The sequence below is a fragment of the Apaloderma vittatum genome, unplaced genomic scaffold (assembly GCF_000703405.1).
Source record: "Apaloderma vittatum isolate BGI_N311 unplaced genomic scaffold, ASM70340v1 scaffold16172, whole genome shotgun sequence".
NCBI lineage: Eukaryota > Metazoa > Chordata > Aves > Trogoniformes > Trogonidae > Apaloderma > Apaloderma vittatum.
In genome coordinates, this window is record NW_009703226.1 from 5,941 (window position 1) to 28,731 (window position 22,791).

General features: G+C 38.5%; 1 protein-coding gene across 1 annotated transcript in view; it reads left to right on the forward strand.

Annotated features, from left to right (window-relative positions):
- LOC104270256 (golgin subfamily A member 4-like) overlaps positions 1-22,791 on the forward strand; it is a gene marked incomplete at its 3' end in the record, with an annotated part of 29,440 nt that overhangs the window by 2,022 nt on the left and 4,627 nt on the right. Inside the window, exons 3-7 of the mRNA XM_009864563.1 lie at positions 2,633-2,728; positions 18,396-18,461; positions 19,581-19,895; positions 21,837-21,884; positions 22,233-22,289. Coding sequence (XP_009862865.1) covers positions 2,633-2,728; positions 18,396-18,461; positions 19,581-19,895; positions 21,837-21,884; positions 22,233-22,289 — 582 coding nt within the window. The remainder of the gene's footprint in view (positions 1-2,632; positions 2,729-18,395; positions 18,462-19,580; positions 19,896-21,836; positions 21,885-22,232; positions 22,290-22,791) is intronic.

The window sequence follows — 22,791 nt, forward strand, 5'->3', positions numbered from 1 at the left end:
CCTCCCCCCCGTTGCCCTCGGCCCATTGCCCCAGCCTGTCCTCGTCCCTCTGCAGTGCCTTCCTACCCTCCGGCAGACCGACACTGCCCCCCCAGCTTGGTGTCATCTGCAAACTTACTAAGGATAGACTCAGTTCCCTCATCCAGGTTTTCAATAAAGATATTGAATAAGACTGGGCCCAGTACTGACCCTTGGGGGACGTGCCAGGTCACGGGATGACAACTAGATGCAGCACCATTCACCACCACTCTCTGGGCCCGATCATCCAACCAGTTTTTTACCCAGCAAAAGGTGCATCCATCCAGGCTGTGGGCTGCCAGCTTTTGCGGGAGGAAGCTGTGGGAGACTGTGTCAAATGCTTTTCTGAAATCAAAGTAGACCACAACCACAGCCTTCCTCTCATCCACTAGACAGGTCACCCAATCCTAGAAGGAAATGAGATTGGTCAGGCAGGACCTTCCTTTCCTAAACCCATGTTGGCTGGACTTTATCACTTGGTTGTCTTCTACATGCTGCTTGATGGCACTCAGGATGATCCGCTCCATAACCTTGCCAGGCACTGAGGTCAGGCTGACGGGCCTGTAGTTCCCCGGATCCTCCTTCTGGCCCTTCTTATGGATGGGCACCCTTCTGGGACCTCCCCAGTTAGCCAGGACTGATGATAAATGATAGAGAGCGGCTTAGCCAGTTCTTCTGCCAGCTCCCTCAGCACCCTCAGAACCTCCAAAAGAACATCAAGGTCCCTTTTTAGGTGAACTTAGGGTAGTCAAGCTTTGAAGACTGTAGACACATCCAAGTGAGGATTAAAAATTTTTTAACAAAACCCAAGACAAACTCTGGGGAGACCTTAGAGTGGCCGCCTAGTACCCGAGGGGAGCCTACAAGAAAACTGGTGACTTGTGGGGCAGGAACAAGGAGGATTTAGATTAGATATAAGGAAGAAGTTCTTTCCTGTGAGGGTGATGACACGGTAGAACAGGTTGCCCAGGGGATCTCTGCATGCCTCATCCTTGGAAGTGTTAAAGGTGAGGTTGGGTGAGTGTACGAGCAACCTGGTCTAGAGGAGATTGGAACTAGATGATGTATGGTCTCTTCCAACTAAAACCCATTTTATGGTTCTATGAAATGACTCAAAAGAGCCCTGGCAAGGGGCTGTGCTCAGTGCTGCAGAGGAAGGCAAAGAAACCCTCCCTGTGGGGAAAAAAGCCACCTTCTACAGGGCATGAGCGGCCATCTTGCGTGAGCAGCAGGCAGCAACCGAGCCAAAGTGGGACAGTGGAGCCCTGACAAGTGGTCATGCTCAGTGCTGCAGAGAAAGGCAAAAAAACCCCAGGGACCAGTGCTAATCTGCCCCGGGGGAACATTCCTTCCTGACCCCAGTGCTGGCCATCGGCTATTCCCTGAGCATGTGAGCAAGACCTGACCCCGCAGGCTGGTCACACCTCTCAGGAAGAACTGTTAAGGGCGGAGTGAAGATAGACTGTCCTACTCTCCTGAACAGTAGCAAAGTGGCGATGAATGTTTGGAAACTGTGTTTCATGTGTATGCTGAGGACCAAAAGCAATCTTGAATACTGGTATTAGTTTAGGGATTTGGTGTAGAAGAAGGAGAGTAGGCTATCAGCATGAGTAGATCGTTACTGTTTTTAATGGCCTATGAGTACTTCCATTGTGAAAGTTTTCAGAAGGACACAGAGCTTTTGCAGTGAATGTTTGTTTGGTACTAGATGAGGTGTTTGGCTTTTGTGTTGTGTTTTCAACTGGGAACATTGGGTCTACTTGTTCAGACCTGTAACTATGACTGATTTTGGAATAATCTTTTGTTTTGTATGGTACTGGAGTTAGTTGTTTGATATCCAAATTTTACCTATATGTTTACGCTGTATAGTATGTAATGCTTTGGAAAATGACCTTTTTTGACAATATCTTTTTAGTGGTCTGATTGTCAATTAGATTTAAAAACATCCACCTGTCTTGCAAGATAGGCATTTTGCAAAGCAAAATTTATGTATGCAACCTTAGTGATGGTGCTGCAACAAAGTTGATGTTTTATTGTTCATTACATGTATACTGGATTTTTATATTTGAATTTTGATGTATGAGCTATGTTTTGGTTTGGCTGACATGGGTTTTTGCAACCTTACTTGGCATGAAGTTGTGAAATTTCTCTGAACAGGTTTTCTGCCCTTTTTCTTTGTACTGTTTTTTTTTAAATTCTTAGAAGGACTCAGAAGATGTTCTGTATGTAAATGCTTGAATCCCTGTCTGTCTGCAGAAGTTTTAAACCTAAAGCACCTGTACTAAATTCCCACAGTATTAGGAGCTTGAGTTTCAAATCCAGTCTAAGAGCACGATGGTCTGAAAGAAACAAAATAACTAATTTTGTTGCATGCTCTTGTGGCTGGTGAGTATGGATTCTGCTCAGGAGACTTTTCAGTAAGGTAGAGCTATTCACAGGCAATGCTTGGAACTGGTTTTTTTTTTTGTTTAAAGGGAAGACCAGTGTTTACCGAGATGGTATAGTTAGCAATTGTTGAAGTAAATCGTGGTAATTGTTGAAGTAAATTGTGATATAGAATAATTAGTTCTGGAATAAATATTATTGCTTGTTGATCTGTGTTGTCTCTGTGTAGGTCCTTCCCAAATCCCCTTCACCTACCGGTAACAGAAACAGGACATCTTCATTTACAGATCAAAATGACGAAGGCACTTTAACACCAGATAAAGAGGCAAGTTGAGAACTATTTGCTGTATTTTTCAAGTGTAACTTAAATCTAACTTTGTGTCCTTGATTAACGTTTTTTGATTCCTCGATCTCATTATTTTTGGGGGGTTTACAGATATGAATAGTCTAATTTTTAGGTTAATTACTGAAGTGTTTAATAAGAGGAAAATATTATATTTTCCAACATAAATGATTCTGTGATTCCATGATTCTAAAACAGCCTTTAAGCTGTAGAGGTTAACCTCCACATTAAGAAAACTTTCAAGTCCTTAAGGTCTTAATTAAAAATCGTACTCCTGAACTGAACTCAGTAAGGTAGTGGGACAGATGTTACATTGAGAGAGGCTAACTTTGGTGTTTATGCCTCCCTTGGTTGACAAGTTGAGGGAGTCCATTTAACTACACAGCTGACTTGAGGTGGATGAGCCTAAAGGCTTCAACTGAGGCCATGTGAATGTTTCTAACCATACCAATAATAATTAACAAATTTTAAAAAGTAAACACAACCCAAAAACCCCACAACCAAACAACAAACCGAAATGAGTCTAAATGATCAATCGTAACTCATCGTTGAAATCCCTGTCACTATGATAGGTAGCTATGACTTGCATAATGGATTAAACAGAGGAGATGATCTGCACTAATCTTTTTTCATATTGAATACTGTGGCTTCTCTGAAGTAGCTTGATTAAAAAAGAAGCAAACAAAAAAGCCCATACTTAGTGAGTGTGAAAAAAGGCCAGTGGACTAAAGCAGAGAACTGCAATTCTGTGGCCTTTGTCAGAGGAAGGGTTGAGTTCTCATACAGAAAATGCAGTTGCTGCATTCTGCTAAAAAAAAAAAAAGTATTTTCTTGCAGTGGGACAATCCACTTTAATTTTTAACATCACCTTTTCTTTGGGAGATGATGAGCTGAAATTTGTTTTAGATTCCATTATGAATATTACCATCCATTGAAGAGTGGCAGTTTCCTTCCTGCAATGATAATAGAATTGAAGAGTACCTCATGATTTTGTTATGTATTTTGTAAATGCAGCACTGAGTTTTTTAATTACTTTTTTCCTCTTCTGTTAAATATATATGTATGTAATGATTTCCCTTTTTTCTTCAAGAGAGGCTTTCTGTTAACTGTTCTGTAATGTCAGCAAGCAGTGTCACCCAGGATAAATTGTTTCAGTAAGGAGAATTTGCTTGGTTTTGGTGTGTGGAGGTTTTTTTTCCCTTTTTCAGGAAAAACAATCCATATTTATGTTCTTAATGCATAGTGTAGAAGTGGCATATTGCCATGTGAAAATTACCACTGTGGCCAAAAAGCAATTAACTGGTGCCAAGAGTTGTGTCATCAGTTAGCCGTGCAAACATGAGGATTCTCCTATTTTTTAATTATTATTTTATTACGTGTATCCATTGTAGAATGTGTTACAGGTTAAAGGACTTATTTGGACTTTCTAAGCAGCAAAAGCTTGGTGGAATATGAAATACTGAAGCCATACAGTTATGTCCTCCTTGTGACTGATTCACTGCTTTTTTCTCATTAACTTTTTCCTGCATATGCAAAAGGAGAAGATTTTCCTCTCTTTTCAGTGGCAAATAATAAAGGGAAAGATAAAGTGGTAATACTCCTCATCTCTTTTGTTATACAAATACCAGCTGCTTTTCTGCTCAAAAACTGTAACTCACACACTGAGTTGAAAGATGGCATATTTTTCCTTAACTTGTATTTATTTTTGAGGATGTCTGCTTTTGTTACATATCTGAAAAAGATTTGTGAGCCTGAATGGTCATCTTCTCTTTCAGTTTTATCAGTTGATGGAGTGAAAAATAGCACTCTTCCCACTCATATAATGTGTTTAAAAAAGGAATGCATTTTCACATGTTGAGTGCTGCTGATATGTCACCTGTTTGTATCAATGTTTTTGTACTATTCATCATTTCTGAGAAGAACTACATTTTGTCACGTATTACTTAATTAGATTTATGTTGCACCCCAGCAGACTTATTTTTTCCAGACTGCTTTTGCAGTCTGCAAACTGCAGAAGCAAGAAATTTCCCCCAGGACACGCCAAGTTATGTTGGAGGAACATTATGCTCTAAATACAGTGGTTACACTAGAATGATCAGAGGTGGAAGGAAAAATAAAATCAAGAATGGAAGCAGAGTACTAAAGGGACATTAGATTTACAGGTATCCTTGGGCTTAGGGAGCTGCTGTGAGAATTTTTGTTTGTGAAACATACCCTTTAATTAAAATTTCAGAAAGCAGTGAAGCTATGAAGACAGTGAAAGTTGCTTTTTCTTTTTTTTGTTAAAGACTGGGTTTACACCAAGTAGAAAATTTTAGTAAAATGATCAAGACATGAATTCTGTCTGCAAATACTTCTCATAAATGTTAACAGAAATATTAAAAGAAAATCATAATTGAAATTTGTTTGTTGGATTCAACTTTATAAAATTCAGTTCAGTGGCAGTATGACTATGCTTAAAGATGCAGGTATTACATAATACCTCTGAAAATATATGTCCTGATTTTTTGAGTGTGCTGTGTCTTTTGGGGGACTTTTTTTTGCAGTTTTCTTATTTGATCAGGCAGATGCTTTATGTGCAGATGTCAATGGCAGTGGCATTACAATGAACTGAAGTACAGCATCATTTAACATACTGAAAATGTTTGGGTTTTGCAGAGTTTCTTATGCTAAAAGGTTTTTGTAGTACAGGAATAATTGCTAACCCTTTTTGTACTGAAAACTAAGCAATATGACAAAGTTTCATAGTTCTCCTGTATGTTCTCCTTCCTCCCTGGCCTGTTATATTTAGTATGTTTTGAATAGATCACATTTTCAGATTTTTAATGCTGAAATATTGAAATTGTAAGCACTGCACATGGAAGCTTTGATTTAAACTCAATATTTTTAGAATAAAAATTATTTTGTAGTGCATTGTAAATTACAGCATTAGTCTGGTGAAAGAATTATAATAAAACACACAGGCAAACATTCGTTATATTCTGCAACGATAAGATTTTTATTGTGTTCTTCAAGATTTCAAAACGTTCTCAGGTTAAAAAAAAAACCACATGGATGCTTCATTCATGGAGTGCTAGCTAAGTTTAATTTTCTTGTGTTTTCTTCTTCAGCTTCTGTTTTACTGTAGCTGTGGATCTCCAAAGGCAGTGTTAGAGAGAAGCTCATAATTTTTTCATGTGGAGGGAAAAAGCAGAAGTCTGTCTAGTTCAGTATTCCGTTCTTGCAAGTAGCCAACAAAATATGACTACAGTGCTAGGTAAAGGCATATAGTGGTTCTTCCACAGAACTTACTCAGACAATTTGCATATCGGATGCTTTTCAAGTTGGTCTTGGTGCCACTTGAAGCAGCCCTGGGAGATTAAAACATGCCTTTTTGGTGCTTCCAGTCTTCTAGAGAATCACAGAATCACAGAATATCAGGGGTTGGAAGGGACCTCAAAAGATCATCTAGTCCAGCCCCACTGCCAGAGCAGGATCACCTACAGTAGATTGTACAGGTACGTGTCCAGGCAGGTTTTGAATGTCTCCAGAGAAGGAGACTCCACAACCTCTCTGGGCAGCCTGTGCCAGGGCTCTGTCACCCTCACAGTAAAAAAGTTTTTTCTAATATTTTTGTGGAACCTCCTATGTTCCAGCTTGTATCCATTGCCCTTTGTCCTGTCATTGGACGTCGCTGAAAAGAGCCTGGCACCGTCCTCCTGACACTCCACTTTGACGTATTTATAAACATTTATGAGGTCACCCCTCAGCCTCCTCTTCTCCAAGCTGAAGAGACCCAGCTTTTCCACTCCCTTCATCATCTTTGTGGCTCTGCGCTGGGCTCTCTCAAGCAGTTCCCTGTCTCTCTTGAGCTGAGGGGCCCAGAACTGGACACAATATTCCAGATGTGGCCTCACCAGGGCAGAGTAGAGGGGCAGGGGGGGCCCTATCGAACTACTAGCTACTCCCCGTCTAATACACCCCAAGAATAGTGTTTAGTTTTCAAACTTTTACTACACTGACCTTTGAACAGAATTTGAGGTGAAACATACCAGTCATACTCAGTGTAGTTCCTAGAAGTTCAAAATTTTGTTTCTTTTCTGTAAAATACTTAATTTACAAGTCAACCTCCCTCCACAGAAGATAACAAAAGTAGTTCAGAGCATCAGCTTGGAGCAAACAGCTGATGGCGTGCTGTGGATGACCTACCCGTCATGCAGATCCAAGTATCACTCACATCCGCACGAGTGTTATGGAAGTGACAGCAGAGCACAATCTATATAGCTCTTCTGAGAGCTAAAGATAAACAAGCAAAGGAACTTTTCTCACTTTAGTGCTGTATGACAACTGTGTTTTTAGACGACTGTGTTTTTAAATTAATTGAAACATTTTTCTGGTGTGGGCTATTAATAAAGCTGGATAAGTAAGGCTGAAAATAATATATATTCCATACCTTTGTTACTCTTGAGTCTTTCCTGTATTCATATACTTAATTTGAAGTACTTCTAAATCGATGTTGCCATGCAAAGATAGCAGTGGTTCAGATAAGTTCGTATCATTTTTCCTTTCTGACATGTAAATTTAATACTAAATTTTGGAGGCTCTGTGTGTGTGTTTATATGTAGTTTGTATCTAAAGCCTGGATTTTACAGCTCCTTGTGCATACACTAGCCTGTTAAGATTGCTCATCAGAATGAAGAAAAAAACATAAATGAGTTGTTTGATTTCTCTACTATTTTCTTTTGAAAATGCAGTTTTACACTCTTAAATTCTAGGACTTCTTTTAGTTGCAGAGAGAAGACTTGAACTTCCAGCTCTTCCTTCAGTTTTTCCTATTCCCTGATCAAAGCAGAGACAAGGCATAAAAGGTTATGTTTCAAATTGCACAAGCCTTCTGTTAATAAGTATTTCTGTAAATCAGCAAATTCCTGAATTACTCACTTTTTCCTGGCATTCTCCAACTTTGACAAGTAACCAAATTTATTTATATAGTTGTGAGTGAGTTACTTGTCAGTAAAAGTTGAAACTCTAAACCTTGCCTGATAGGTGACATCCCCCAGCTCCTCGAACTAAATAAGTGAATACCGACTTGTGTCTTAAACAAGCTTAGAGTCTGATCCGTTCTCCTCTGTCTTACTGTGCTCATATCCAGCAAAGCAAAACTGTCTATATACAATTATAGAAGCTTTTAAGCATTAATGTGCTACATTATGCAGATATACAGTGATACACTTTGCCAGCAAAGTGTCCAAATCTTCAGAATTGCATGATAACAGGTTAATCTGCAGTTTGGAACTACTGATTCTCCTCTTTATTTCTGCAAGGGAATAATGAGTGCCTTTGGCAATCATACATATATGGATGTAACTGTTGTAGTTTGCCCCTGGCTGGCAGCCAGGTACCCACACAGCCACTTTCTCACTCCCCCTTCTCCACTAGACAGGGGGAGAAAATATATAGAAGGGCTCAAGGTTTGACATATGGATAGGGAGATCACTTGCATTTACCATCTCAGGCAAAACAAACTCGATTTTTGGGAAATTAGTTAAATTTATTAGAAGAACAAATCAGAGAAGAGTAGTGAGAAATAAGGAAAAAACCCCACAAACAGATTTTGAAAGAAAAACACCTTCCCCTCATCCCTCCCTTCTTCCCGGGCTCAACATCAATCCTGGTTTCTCCGCCTCCTCCGCCTGAGCAGTGCAGGTGCACAGGGAATGGAGGTTACGGTCAGTTCATCCGGTGTGGATTCCACCACTTCTTCTTCACTCCGGAGGAGGACTCTTCACACTTCCCCAGGGCCATTGTGGGGTCCCTCTCACAGGAGACAGTCTTCACACGCTCTTCTCCAACGTGAGTCGCCCCATGAAGGGCAGTTCATCACAAACTGCCCAACATGAGACACCTCACAAGGGGCAATCCGTCCCTCGTGAGTCTGAGCTGCAGTCCTTCAGGGGAAACTGCTCCAGCGTGAGTCCCCTGCAGCATCACAAAAGTCCCACCAGCCAACCTGCTCCAGTGTGGACATTCCTCTCTTCCATGGGCTACAGGTTCTGGCAGCAACCTGCTCCAGCGTGGGCTTCCCACTGGCCACAGCCCCCTGCAGGCATCCACCTGCTCCAGCGTGGGGGCCTCCACCCCACAGTGGACATCTACACCCCACCCATGGGCTGCAGGGGGACAGCCTGCCTCACCATGGTCTTCACCGCAGCCTGGGGGACTCTCTGCTCCGGCGCCTGGAGCACATCCTCCCCCCCTCCTTCTTCACTGTCCTTGGTGTCTTCACATATTCTCACTCCTCCATCTCTCTGCCAGCTGTTGTGGTGCAGTTCTTTTTCCCCATTTCTTAAATATATTTTCACAGAGACGTTCCTCTCCTATCATTTTACTGATAGGCTCAGGTTTGGCCAGCAGCGGGTCCCTCTTTGGAGCTGACTGGCATTGACACTATTGGACTCGGGAAGCTTCTAGCAGCTTCTTGGAGAAGCCACCCCTATACACCACCCAGCCACCGAAATCCGGCCAGGCAAACCTAATACACATTGATTCACATACTGCTGTCTCCAGAGCAAAGAGACTTAAGTCAAACTGTAATGCCTGTTAAATTCTAGTTCTTATTTCACAGTGCGTTACGGAAGCCCTTTGATGTAGGGATCACATGTACTTTGACCTTTGCATCCTGCTCATCAAAATCTTAGCAAAGGAAAATTTGAGAATGGCACTTCTTTAGAGGGAGGAGGAGTAACAAGAATAGTATTAACGCAGTTGGTTCTGGAGTTCAGAAAGGCAATAAAGAACAAATTGGGTTCCTTAGGCCAAACTTGAGAGCTGCAAAAATTGTTCAGAATTTTGGAAATGGAAAGGTTATTTTTATGTATTGTTCTTTGGTAATACTGAAGGTGTCTGGCTTGTTACCTAATTTACCTCATTTGTAACTTTCTGTCCAAGATAGAAATGTTTGTTGTTGTTTAAGGTTTTACTTGCAAAACAAAAAGGACCTAAATATTGATTTGGTGCCTGAGATTAAGGTAGGTGGGGGGGGGTAGGGAGTTCATTTACTGTGGAGTATGTTTGAAACAATGTCAGGACATCGTAGTAGGATTTCTATAGTAAGCTTCAAGTGTGATTTGATGGCATTTAGAATAGTGGTTAAAAGGATTATTTACATCTTTACACTTTCTGTCTATTTCCGGTATCCTTCAGCCCAGTTGAATTCCCTTCTTGTCTAGTTTTATTGATGGCATTACTGGCATAGAGCTAATGTGGTGCTGGTGATACATTAGACAGTATAGCACCGGTTAGGTTTAATGTTTCTGAAGCCACTGAGATAATTCAGAGTGGGTTTTAGGCCAGATCCTGAGCTGCAAGAATCCATTGCAGAAATATTTATATCTGTTTAATTTTGCCAGACTAGCAGGTGATTTCTTGTCATTTTTTCCAGGCATAGATGAGTCATTTTTAGTGACTTTTAATACTTCTTCCCCCACCCTAAGTTAACTATACAGCTATTTTTAAAGCTGTACTGAATAGTTGATTAAAAAAATTAAACAGTGCAGATAAAACCCCATGCATGTATTGGAAAGCATTAGATAGGGTAATTATAGAACTCATTAAACAGCTCTGCCTGTGATTTAGACCTAGAAGCATAGCAGGTAACGAGCTGCTTGAGTAATAAAAATACCGTGAGCAAGTCCTTAAATATTTTCATTGTTGGACTTCAACATCTGAGAATGGAGGATGACCTCAGTAGTGAGATGATGCAGCCTGTTCTAAATGTGCTAAGGAAGCTCCACTCTTGGACCATGGTTGAGTATATTCTGTCTGGGGTAGCTGTTTGAAGTGTGAAACTTGGCTGCTGGGGAGGAAATATTCTGCAATTTTGCTTTGATACAGCAGCTTCTGTTCTGTGTCAGCATTGTTGTTGTCTGCCCTTCTGTAGTTGTAGGATTGTCTCCTTCCCTTTTGTGCTTGCCTTTAAAGCAACAGTGGAACAGCAGGATGAAGCCGAGACGATTTAGTGATATTCTTGCATCAAGTTTCTGACTAATGTCTGTGAAAATCAATTCAATTGCATTCTACTGTTTGTGTGAAGTATTACCTATGGTAGGGACTCTGGAGCTGTATATGAGCAAATGCAAACAATACTGCATCAATTTATATTTGTAAGCTTTTTTCCTTTTTTTCTCAAAAACCGTAACAGTTAGTGATGCGGATTGGCATATTTTAGGCTGTGGATAGCTTGGATCTTCTGATCTTGCTGGAAAAGAGTTATATATACTTACTGTCCCTAAACTAACAGACAGTTTGAGTGAATTTTTAAAGTTAACTCTTTCTGTTGTTTAAAGCTCTTTATCATCTTATCTGTTAGTTTTGCGTTTTGTAATGAACATTTTGCAAAAGACTGTTGAAGCCTCCTGTTAAAGCTTGACTGCGCTGACATGGTCCTGGACTGTAGGGGATGATTGAAAATAGGGAGTTCATGGATGCCGAACATACTGACAGTCCCTTTTTTTAATTTTGGATGAAGAAAAACAGCTTATTAGAGATCAAATGGGATTTCTTTTTAATGCAAGTGTGTGTACTACTTAGTAGACTTAGAATTAAGGAAAATAATGCCATGGTGAAATGTCACAACTTAGTATTTTGAGAATCAAACATTAGCATACCACTGCTATGAAGAGATTATTTGAACCTGAGTTCCTAAACCTCTTGATGGTCATGTTTTAAAAGGTGACTTAACGAAACTGAAGATAATGTGTTACATGTTGAAATTGTTCATAACATTTTGGTTAATATTTGCCATAATCCATTTGTGAGTTCTTTGCAAAACTGAGTTTCATCATCTTCACTGGTCTTCTTTAAAAATAGAAAGTAATTTTTGTCTTGAAGATTTCATCAATTTATTTGTGGTTGAGAATTCGCATGCTTCTAATTCACAAGACCATCAGGCTTTCTTGTAGTACTGCTGCAGTATGTTTGCATACTTGTGTATACCTATTGCCAGCTTCTCTACTTTTGTTTTGCTTAAAAGCTCAGGTGAGAAAAGAAACTTAAGTGGGTTTTATACACTTAAATAAATACATAGGAGGAGCTTTAAGACAGTTTACTCTTTGGAATTATACTTCTGACAGGCTGAGAGACAGGGACTGGTGACCAGTCTGACCAAACTCAGCATGTGGTTGCAGCTGAGCAAGCGGGTCCATGCTTGAGTGGAGTAGGAAAATTGGGACCATCTCTTTTGTTGGCAGCTGGTGTTTTACTAGCTCAGAAGTGAGAAGTTTCATGTGAGTTTCTAGCCAGTTCTTGGCAAATCAAGTAAATGACTGGAGCACTGTTCCTGTGCCAGCTTTGGGAATGCTGGGCAGCTGAATAATAAAAGAATTAATTGCCACTGTACTTGCCAGTTTGAAAAGTAAAAGTTGAGCATAAATTTTAGAGTTGCTGGTCTGCAGGTACCCTGGCTATAAAGCCAGTTACCAATTTTGTAGTGGTTTTGGTGTGGGGTTTTTTTTTGTGGGTTTTTTTTTTTGGGCAATGTGCCAAAGCTGCTTTCCCTTGCTAGCTCTGGAAGGTCTTCTGATATAGCTAGCAGGAGTCCCCAGCAATGGACATTAGTACTAGGGCTATGTGTGTATATGCATACAAACATACATACATACATATGTATATATGTCTAGGTACATAGTGCAGTGAATCAAGCAGGAGGCAATAAAAGCACATTGTTTAGTTTTTTATTTTGCAGGATTGGTATTTTAGGTCTCAGTTACTCAGGTTTTCCTGTAATTATTTGGGGTTTTTCGACATAGAAATACATTAGAGAAAAGACGACATAGGTAGTCCGTACTGACATTCAGAGGCTATTATATGTGGCTGTCACTGAACATTTAAGCACTAAATACATTTTTCTGAAGGATTTTTGTGGACAGAAATTGCAAGGCATGCAGAATTCCAGTTTTTAAACATGATAATATTTTTCTTCTCTCAATTTGAATTTATGTGATTCATCTGCTGGAGCACTGGAGCCAATGTAGCCCTCACCAAAAAAATAAACTCTAACTTACATTGTAATAGATTTAATTCCTAAAAATACTGTGTAAGTAAGTAACTTGAAGTAAACTAAAATTGTTCTGAAAGAAGGAGAAAGAAAAAAATTCCATGTTTTGGTTCAGTCAGCAGACAGCACCGTTCTGAAATCAAGTTAAACCTTGAACTTTTGTGTGTGAGAGGAGTAAGTTTTTTGAAACCTGTTACAGCATCCTAACAGTGTTAGCTTGCATTACGTTACATGTATATATTCAGTTTGACTTCAGATTCGAGTCTTATGTTTTTTGTCACTAGGAATTTAAATCTCTTCTTTGATACTGACATAATGTTGGACTTGTGGTGTTTTTACGAAATAGTCTGCTAGTACTTTGAAAAATTTTTTAAGGAATCTTTTTTTAATGCAGTTAGAATTCTAGCATATAAAAGCACTAGAACATAAGTAGTCAAAAACATGCGATTTTTATTGTTTATAAGGAGGTTTTCATGCGTAACTGAGAGCAAAGAAGTTTCATTTGTCTTTGAAGATAAGTTGTCCATGGAAGTTTTAAAAAATTTAAAATATCAATGCCTGAAGCATTATCTTTATCTATGACTAAACTAGGAATTTTTTTTAATTATGTGTTTCTTTGCTTCTAAATGATCAAAACTGTGATTTTCTTGGCTATTCTGAAGCAATCTAATGCATGTTTTTTGGTTATGCCCTGCCTTTATCAATATCATTATCTCACAAATTGCTATATTGTTTTATGATGTTTTTAATAGTTTGGAAAAATTGTCTGAAATCATGCAACGTTCTTTACCTTATTACTTGATTTATTTTTGTTTTCCTACTTTTTGCGTTGAATGACAGCTGCTAGCTGGGATGATAGCAGAACCTGCTTTTCTCTCTGAGTATACTATCTTTGCTTTGGATCCCACCAAACAACCTAAGCCACAGAGTGACGGTGTGGTGAGTCCTCCCACCCCTCTTTAGTGATGCCTTTAGCAGGAGGAGGAGAGTACTGTACTAGAAGGCAAACCTAGTGTCGCGTGTGGCTTGTTCTCACAAAGACATCTCTCCTAACTACCCTGTTGCTAACCCTGCACTAAATTTCACAGAGGTAGAACCTGGTAGCTCCTGGCTGGTGTGCTGTATGATGTGAATTTATTGCAACAGTAAAAAATAGAAAACATGTTTTCTGTTGAACAGGTAACCATACTTTACACAACTTTTAAATAATTGTTGCACAAGTTTGTTCATTTGTTGCTTAGAATTTATTAATACCATTGAAAGCCTTCCTCCCAATTTTTATGTATTTTTTAATGTATTTTTTTATGTATTTGAGGGTGAATGGATATGATAAACATTGAGATTTTTGTCTAAAAATTATATGCTTTTTACTGTGTACAGTGAAAGCCTCACAATGTCATTTACTACTAATGGTAGCAGGAAATTATCTCACACAGACACTGAAATTCAGCTATTTCTAGCTGGTAACCTGGCAGCTGTTATTTTGGGTATAAATAGTCTTTCTTTAATAATTAAATTTTATTTTAGGTATATATTTCTTTGCCTGGAAATGCTGTTTTCATAGTAGACAAGGAGAGAAGGTCAATAAGAAGAGAGCAAGGAGTGGAGAGAAAGAAGCAGGCGCAGGGAGGAAAGCAGACTTTTCTCTAACATACATATATACAAAGCTGTATTCTTTTCATTATTGTCACAGGACTGCGATGGCATCTTTCACATACTTCAGAGTCATGGAATTCCTGAGTCCCTAGTGATACAAAACACAGTGTTTTTTAGAGTCCTAGCTCACCCTTATGGTTCATGATTGCTTTTCTTTCACAGTTCAACAAGTACTTTACTGCTGGTGCAGAGGCTGAAAATGACTCATGGCTGAAAGCTGTTAACAGGAGTGTTATTGGATAAGCAGAGGGACACAGTGCAACACACTGTGTTGTGTTGGGCTTGTATCTCTCAAGTTAAGCAAGACTGGACTGAAATGGTAATTAAAAATGTGACTTGGGGAAAGTCTTCATTTGTTGTAAAGGGCTGTGCTTGTTTAGAGCATGCCCTTAGAGTACACATTCATTACTAGCTCAGTCTTAGTGTTCTCAACATTGAGCTTTCTGATGGGGAGCAAAGATGACATTCAGACTATGTTGAAATACGTAGTTTTGAAATAGTTACTAGATCATAGTATTTTTTTCCCTGTTCTAGGTATTTTTGGCCATACTCCAGATGCAGTGACCACTACTTAAAGTTTCACTGCAAAGTTAATTAAGCTTTTCAGCATTTACAGCAGTGAACACTTGTTGGCTGTTTTCCACTGCAATACAGAAAATATCCCTCACTACAGTTGCATCTGGAAAACATTTTCTGTGAATGCTCAAATGCTTCAGACTTGCATATTTGTGTACAATACGGCACACATAGCAAATAATTATAATGTAAGTTATTGCTAATTTGTTACCAATGAGTATTAATAATACATTACCTCTAAAACTGATTTTGTTCTCTGAATTTTTTGAAAGCTCTAGAGCTGTACTCACAGTCAGAATTGGGGGGGGAAAAATGATAGGAAAGTTTACAGAGAGGAGGAGGGCTACTTCTATTCAAATATATATTAAAAATATACGTGTTTGGAAGACCTAGGTAAAGATGCAGGACAGGGAAAGTTTTATCAACGCACACAAATATGTATTAATTTGACTAAAAGAGACAAATGTGTTCACTGTGTGTGTGCAAGTGATGTATGATCCAAGGGAATGAGCATCATAGGGAAGTGATTGTAATTGCAGATTTTTTGGCATAGATGAAATTTGTATAAATTCTTTGTATATAACTACGCTGCATGGGATTTGTTGCATCAAGAAACAGCTAAAATATTCTTGCACAGAGAGGTTTTTTAAAGAAAAATAAAAATGGGGGAAGAAAATGTGTACTAATCTCTCCTTGCCTCCTCCATAATTTACTTGGTTTTGGAATACCTGAGGAGGGAGAGCAGTAAAATGTTTTTAAATGCCATCATTTAAGCTTTGACTTTTAGGCTTACAAATCTAATTATACCTTTGAGAAATAAATGAATTAGTTTGCCTTGCAAAACCAAGGAAGTAGCGAAACACAAGTGTCAGTAGAATGCACTACTGTGCTCCAGTAGAAGCTGAGCTCTTGTTTACACATCTTAATACAAACCCCAACATTTTTATTAGAGATTTTAAGTATTGCTCTCTTTGGATAGAGATATAGCTGGGATCATGGAGGAAAGACTTGCGTTGGTCTCCAGAATCCCTGATGTAACTTGGCTGGTTTTAAGACTTACGAAACGCCAGCCCGTGCTCAGTGATTCTAGTTTTGCTGAAACATCTCTTAAGGCTTATGAAGGGCTGGGGCTTTTATCTCTTCAAAGCCTCTTGAGTTCGTACTTGCATGAAACTTCCATTCATGCTTGCCTTTCACTGTGTGGAAACCAGAATGTGACCCTTTGCCCTAGAGCAAACAGTGACTTAGAATTGCAGAAGCTAGATACCTGTGGTGGTCTGTTTTTTATATGAAAGATTACTGGTTTATCCCTTTCATGATTTATGCCAGTAGGAAGTCTGATCTCGAATATAGGTTAATCTTTTGTTAACACAGATTGAATACAAAGATATCAGCACAATTAATAGAATTTTAAAGTGCTGACATTAATTCTAGTTTTGAAATGTCATTTTTAAGGATGTTCATCCTTAAATGGCAGCTTTTCAAGGATCTTCAGAGAAAAGAACAGAGTTTTATATTCATAAACACATTATTAAATTTAGTAAATCCTACTTAACCTTGTGTTTTAAAATAGATCTTAAATATTATTATTCTATGGATTAAGTGTACAAACCCTCCATAGTTTCCTTTAATTCTTTTTGTGGGTATCACAATACATAATTTTTAGAAGAAGTGTTTGTATTTAGTTTGTAATTCTTGGTATTTTTCTTCCTCTGTCAGTCCAGCACTGGCACAATAGATCCTTTATAAATTGTGCAGCAGAAGATAATTTTTTGTTTGGATTACCCTTATTCTTAACTTTCCAGGAGATAATTTTTTGTTTGGATTACCCTTACTCTTAACTTTCCAGTTAGGAAATGAAAAAGAACAAGTAATAGGATCATAGAATGGTCTAGGCTGGAAGGGACCTTAGAGATCATTTAATCTAGCCTCCCTGTCATGGGCAGGGACGCCTCTCAACTAGATCAGGCAACACATGGGGACCTAACCTAATGGGGAGCTGAAAATAAAATGTAGGAGCGCTTTAGTTTAAAACCCAGTAAGAGCTACTAATCCACAAGCAATAAATCCACCACAACAGGGTGGTGAAAGCTGAATGCAAATGGACTTCTTGTATGGCTGGTTATTGCTCATTTTGCCTGAATCTATGTGACTGCTCACTTCTCTGGCTTCCTTTATGGTCTGTGTTTCTTTCTTTAGTGATATTTTTCACCTTCTTAAGTTTGCTCAACATCAAACCTTCCTGAAGCCATTTAGACTGAATTACTCTTCTACATTTCTATTTATGTATGCTTATCTGTGTATCCACACGGTGTAGAATCTGTGAGTGGGATCACATAGGGGATACATAGATGATTACGATTCATATTTTAGTTGCATATACACTTCTACAGCCTGCATATAACTATCAGTGTACGTGTTGATTAAAAATGAAAAATTACACTGCTTTTAGCTGAATTCCTCATATTTTGTTCAATATGTTGTAGTGCTTTGCTTCTCATGGAAAGAATTCATATCCAAGATGGTTCTAGCATGTTTTGCTCTTTTGGTTTGACCTAGTTTAAACCCCAGAAGACTATCTGGATTTGCACAGGTTAGAAAACACCTGAGCGCAGGGCATAAGTAAAGGAGCACAGGCAGACTAGGAACAGAAATGTTTGAACTCTCAAAAAAAAAAAAGCAAAAAGCCCCAACTCCAAAAAACAAAGCAAACGAAAAACCTCAAACCACAACACCCCAAAACAACCAAAGCTATTGTATTCTATTGTGTTGGTTTGGGGTGTAGGTTCTTTTTGGGGTTTTGTTTCTTTTGTTTGGGAGTGCAGAGGAATGTATGCATGAAGTTTTGCACAGGATGTTTTTTTTCTGAAAGGCTGATTTCTTTTTTTCCTGTGCTTGTTCATAGTCTTAAACCACCTGTTAACAGCACTTTTTCCCCAGGTTGTTTCCAGGCACCACACCACCACCCAAAATGTACTTAAACAGAGAAGGACAGTGTGGTTGCACTGTTACTCATGCTGACTGTAGACAACACTGGCCATCAGTTAGATTTTTCCTGCTATCATTTTGTCTTTTTGGTGTTTCTATGATTTGTGCATGTGTGTTACATAAATAATCATTATGAATAATTTAATTGGAGATATCGGCATTTGCAGATGTCTCATACTAATCCACGCGCACATAGCTGCTTCGTAGTTCTGTATATTGCTGCAGTCTGTTTTGAATTTAACAAACTAGCTTGTTTGCATGAAAACATCTTAATAAACATTTAAAACAAAATACCAAAAACACAAGCAAGGAAAAAACACAGATGCTTTTTGTAGGAATCTGTGCATTACAGTCCTTGTAGTCTATTCCGCCTAAGAATTGTTTTTCCTCCTGTAGAACTTAACTAAACAACCAGCTCCCAGACCCACAGAAAGTGATGGAAGTGGACCAGCCTCCCCGCAGGTATGTTTCCTCTTTCACTGTCACATTGTCTTTGTGTTATCTTGGCTGAAGTCCCCAGCGAGTGTCTTTGTGCTGGAGTAAGGATGACAAGTACTTGTCTGTTGGGATACTAGGATGTTTTGTTTACGTGTAATCTCATTAGCTGGTATTAAGTGTTGGCACTGATGCTTGGAGCTATTTTTTTTTTTGTAGCGACAGGTTAGACATATCTGTTGATGTGTGTCTCATTGCTCACGGGCACAGACAGCGCGGGGTACAGGGTTGGTAAACTCGCTTTCAAAAGTAGAGGGCTTACTGCATGGCTAGAAGGCTAATTTCTAGCCATAGGAAAAGAACTGATAGGCTTTAAAAAATTGTCACTAAAAGGTGGAGGTCATTCCGTAATATGTCTCAGAAAAGTTTAGCTCACTGAGTGGGATTAGCAGTAGCTCTTACCATGTGTGTCGCAGCATTTGATTGTGGGGGTGGCATCTGGTGGTCATGCTTTCAGATTGCTTCTGTAGCACCAGCAGTACGTGGTACCATAGCACAGAACCTCTTTTATTTTATTTTTTTTTAGAACAGCATAAGTACTTATTGGTAGTTGTATTTTATGTAAATATTGTAAAGCCATTTAAAATAATATAAAAGTAAGAAAAAAACTGTTTAAGGTGATATACTAGAACTGTCATACAAGGACTTCTACAATAAACTTGTTCTCTTAAGCATAGGAAAATATCTTTGTGTCTTTGAGATTAATTCAGTCTTCTGTTTAATACAGCAAGAAGTGAGTCTCACAGTTGACTTGTTTATTTGGGACAACAGTAAATGCAACTACTTCACTTATATATGCTTCATTTCTTAAAGGGGTTACACAAAAATACATTATTTCAGAAGTCTAAATCAGGGCTATCATTTATTGGACTTAGTTGCTGTCTGAAATTGCCCACATCTGGTAGCTGCATGCTTGATTTTTCTGCACAAGGAGGTGATACTTTTGAGGGCTTGGTAGCTGTTTTGTGTCATGCATGTGTTAGGCAGCAGCTGTTCCTTTGCCCAGGTCACGTCTCTGTTTCATGGGCTTTAGTTTGTCTACTTAAGAGCAGTGCTGAAGTAATTACTTGCTTTGAATTTTTGCAGCCGAGTGACAGTCAGTCTTTCGCCCAGAGGCTTCAGCTCCGAGTTCCCTCCGTAGAGTCTTTGTTTCGAAGCCCAGCGAAAGAGTCCCTGTTCCGCTCTTCATCTAAGGAGTCCTTGGTACGAACTTCTTCGAGAGACTCACTGAATCGACTGGACTTGGATGCAGCCGGTCCCACCTTTGATCCACCTTCCGACATTGAAAGCGAAACAGAAGAGCCTTCGAGCAATGTGGACAGCCTCAGCAAAGAGCAGTTGCTGCAGCGGCTGCGCAGAATGGAGCGCAGTTTGGGCAACTACAGGGGAAAATACTCTGAGGTAAGCAATGTTGTGACTGACTGACCTGGAGGAGGGGCGAAAAAAGATGAGGTGAACAGATACTGCAGTAGTAGATCAACTTACAGCTAACGTGGAAGTTAAATTATTACTGTGTGTCTGGTTATTTTTGGCCTAGGTAGGTCAAGTGTCAAATTCTAGTAATGAAATGTGGAAATCCTTTTCTTCTCTTTCTGCGGTGAAAGCCCGTAGCAGGGCGTAGAGTCCAGTACAGAGGTGAGCATGGCTTGTACTTGCATGACAGCAAATTTACTTTTCTTCTGAAACTTCTTCTTGAAGTGCACAACATATATTCCGTGCATATGCAATGGACAAGCATTTTATTTTTTAATAATTAAGTTATATCCCCTATAATTTCTAGATATTTCCTGGAAGGAATTAATCCAGGATTATTTATTTTGCTATTTTAGTGAAAACCAATGATAGAAGTACTTTGGTACTCATTTTGCAAATTGTTGGCAAAAGTAAAGCTTTCCAATTGATGATGTTGGATTATTATTTTTTTAAGTATGCGTGTATGTGTTGTATTAAAACCTGGACATTTGCACAGGTTTTTACAGTTCTTTAAATGTTTACTTCCCTCAAAGACAACGTTCCCGTGTAGACTTTTGGCCATTAGTGTCAAAGTCCCTGGAATCTAAAATAAATATACACCTATTACAATATTCAGCATATGCCTGAAAAACCAGTTGTCTTCTATTCATTTGGTAATTGTTGTCTCCCATTAATTTTTTATTCTCTTCCAGCTAGTATAATAAGATGGTTTTTGAAAGTTTATATAAACAGTATGGCTAAAATGAAAATTCTTCAGTCTGTAGGTTGGTTTTTGGGGATATTTTGTGGTTGTTTTTTGGGGGGTGATTTGTTGTTGGTTTTTTTTTTTTACTGTAATTTACACAGCAAGTCTTGACATTCTCTGCTGAAAAGGCTTGAGTTTTTTTCCTGTTTTTGTGTGTGCTTTTTTAGTTCAGTTGGAAATAATTGTTTTGTTGGAGCTTGGAAGAAAGTAGTTTCAGTATATAGTAAGTATTTAAAATGTATGTGTTTCCTCTCATTTAAGGTAGGATACAAAGTTAGCATCTCAAAATATATGTTAAGGGAAACCATCTGTAGTAGATTTAGTTTTAAGTGCAGAATAAGTATGACTTTGAAATTATAAGTAAATTTTGAATTCTGAAAAATCCTGCTTTGTTTTAAATACGAATTCAAAGATCTTTTGTTTTACAGATTTCTTATTTTGATGTTTTGACTTTGTTTTCCTTTAATTTTTTAGCAATTTGAAAACAGAATATTCTAGTTCCAAGTGCCATTATGCTACTTCAGCTTTGGCAATTGTGATCAAATTTTTAATTAAACTGAATTGTGCAGTTACTCATTAAGTCCTTCTGTCAGTTTACAATGAGAAATACTGTCCACTTCTAGTCTTTCTTTGCCTGCTGGGTTTATGCAAAGCACATTGAGTACTACAGAACATTCAGTATTACACAGACTTTTTTTGCTCGATTTGTAAGTGTGGTTTTTTAATGCATACTCATTGTAAAATTAATGTTGCTTAAGCTCTCTGAATTGTGTACCCTTGTAAGTGTGCATCCCTGTGGGGTAGCTGTCTGGGTGGTAACTTTCTGATGGAGTTGATTTTTGACCATCTGTATTGAAGCATGAGAGGCCTTTTCAGGGAAGGGAAGGTTGTCGATGAGTGCTGAGTAACTGCATTGTTTGGTCATGTAGCCTTTATTTTTTTAACACATCAGAGATATTTTTTGAGTGGAAAAAGGAAACATTGAGGAAATTTAAGTATGTTTGTGTCAGCAGAGCTTTCTCAAGTGAAGAGTTTGAAAATGCAGATAATGATAGAGCTAAGCAAATAATTTTAAAAGCTATAAGTGGATACATTATCATCATTATACCTGATTTCTGTTTTAGCTAGTGTCTGCTTATCAGGTTATCCAGCGGGAGAAGAAGAAACTGCAGGTAATATTACTTCTCATCCTCTCTTACATGATTTCTTTTCTGTATCTTAAAACATGTAGTGCAAGTATGGATTTAATTTTCAGTGCATTGTGTGCATAAGAAAAGATGCTTTCTTGGCTGGGATTGCTAAGGAAGTCAAGCTAATACTGGTTTGACAAAATGACTGTGAAGCTATTGTACTCCAACCTCTTTTATTGCATCAGCTGAGTTCGGTGAAAGATTGCCAGCTTATGATACTTACACATCAAGCTTGAATCTCACTTGTTAATTTTTCTGCTGAAATACAGTTCTATGAATTTATTTGTAAAATTGAAGATGCCTGATATTTACTCCTCTTTTTTTTTCAAGGGCATTCTGAGTCAAAGTCAGGATAAAGCACTTCGCAGAATTGGAGAACTGAGAGAGGTAATTTTCTTTATTCATTGAATATATACTTTATACCACACATACATACGATCTTTCTCACCTAGCTTTTGGTATTTTTGTTCATTTTACGGAATGTTTTCTATTGCATAGCAGGATTTTTATGGCTTATTTTCATTTTAAACAAATGAAAATAAGTTGTAAAAAATGTGATGCTTTCTCTGGCTTGTTTCCCATGCGGCAGCTTACTGTCATACGCTTAAGAGCCACTCATCATACTGACTGAACTGCTTTTCTGTTTATTCTGAAGTAGGTAGAAAAGTGTGTGGTTCTTGCAGAAATGTTGGGCCCTGCCCTACAGTATATGTCCTAGTGCAATCTGTTGCTCTTCTAGTAATGAGAAAAATACTACTGTCAGGCAAATACAGGTAATGGGCATTTTTTAGTAAAGATTTTAGTGACTACCAGTGAAAAAAAGGATAAAATTTTTAAAAATATACATCTTGATCTCAGTTACATATTTACATTGGTTTTATGGATTTGT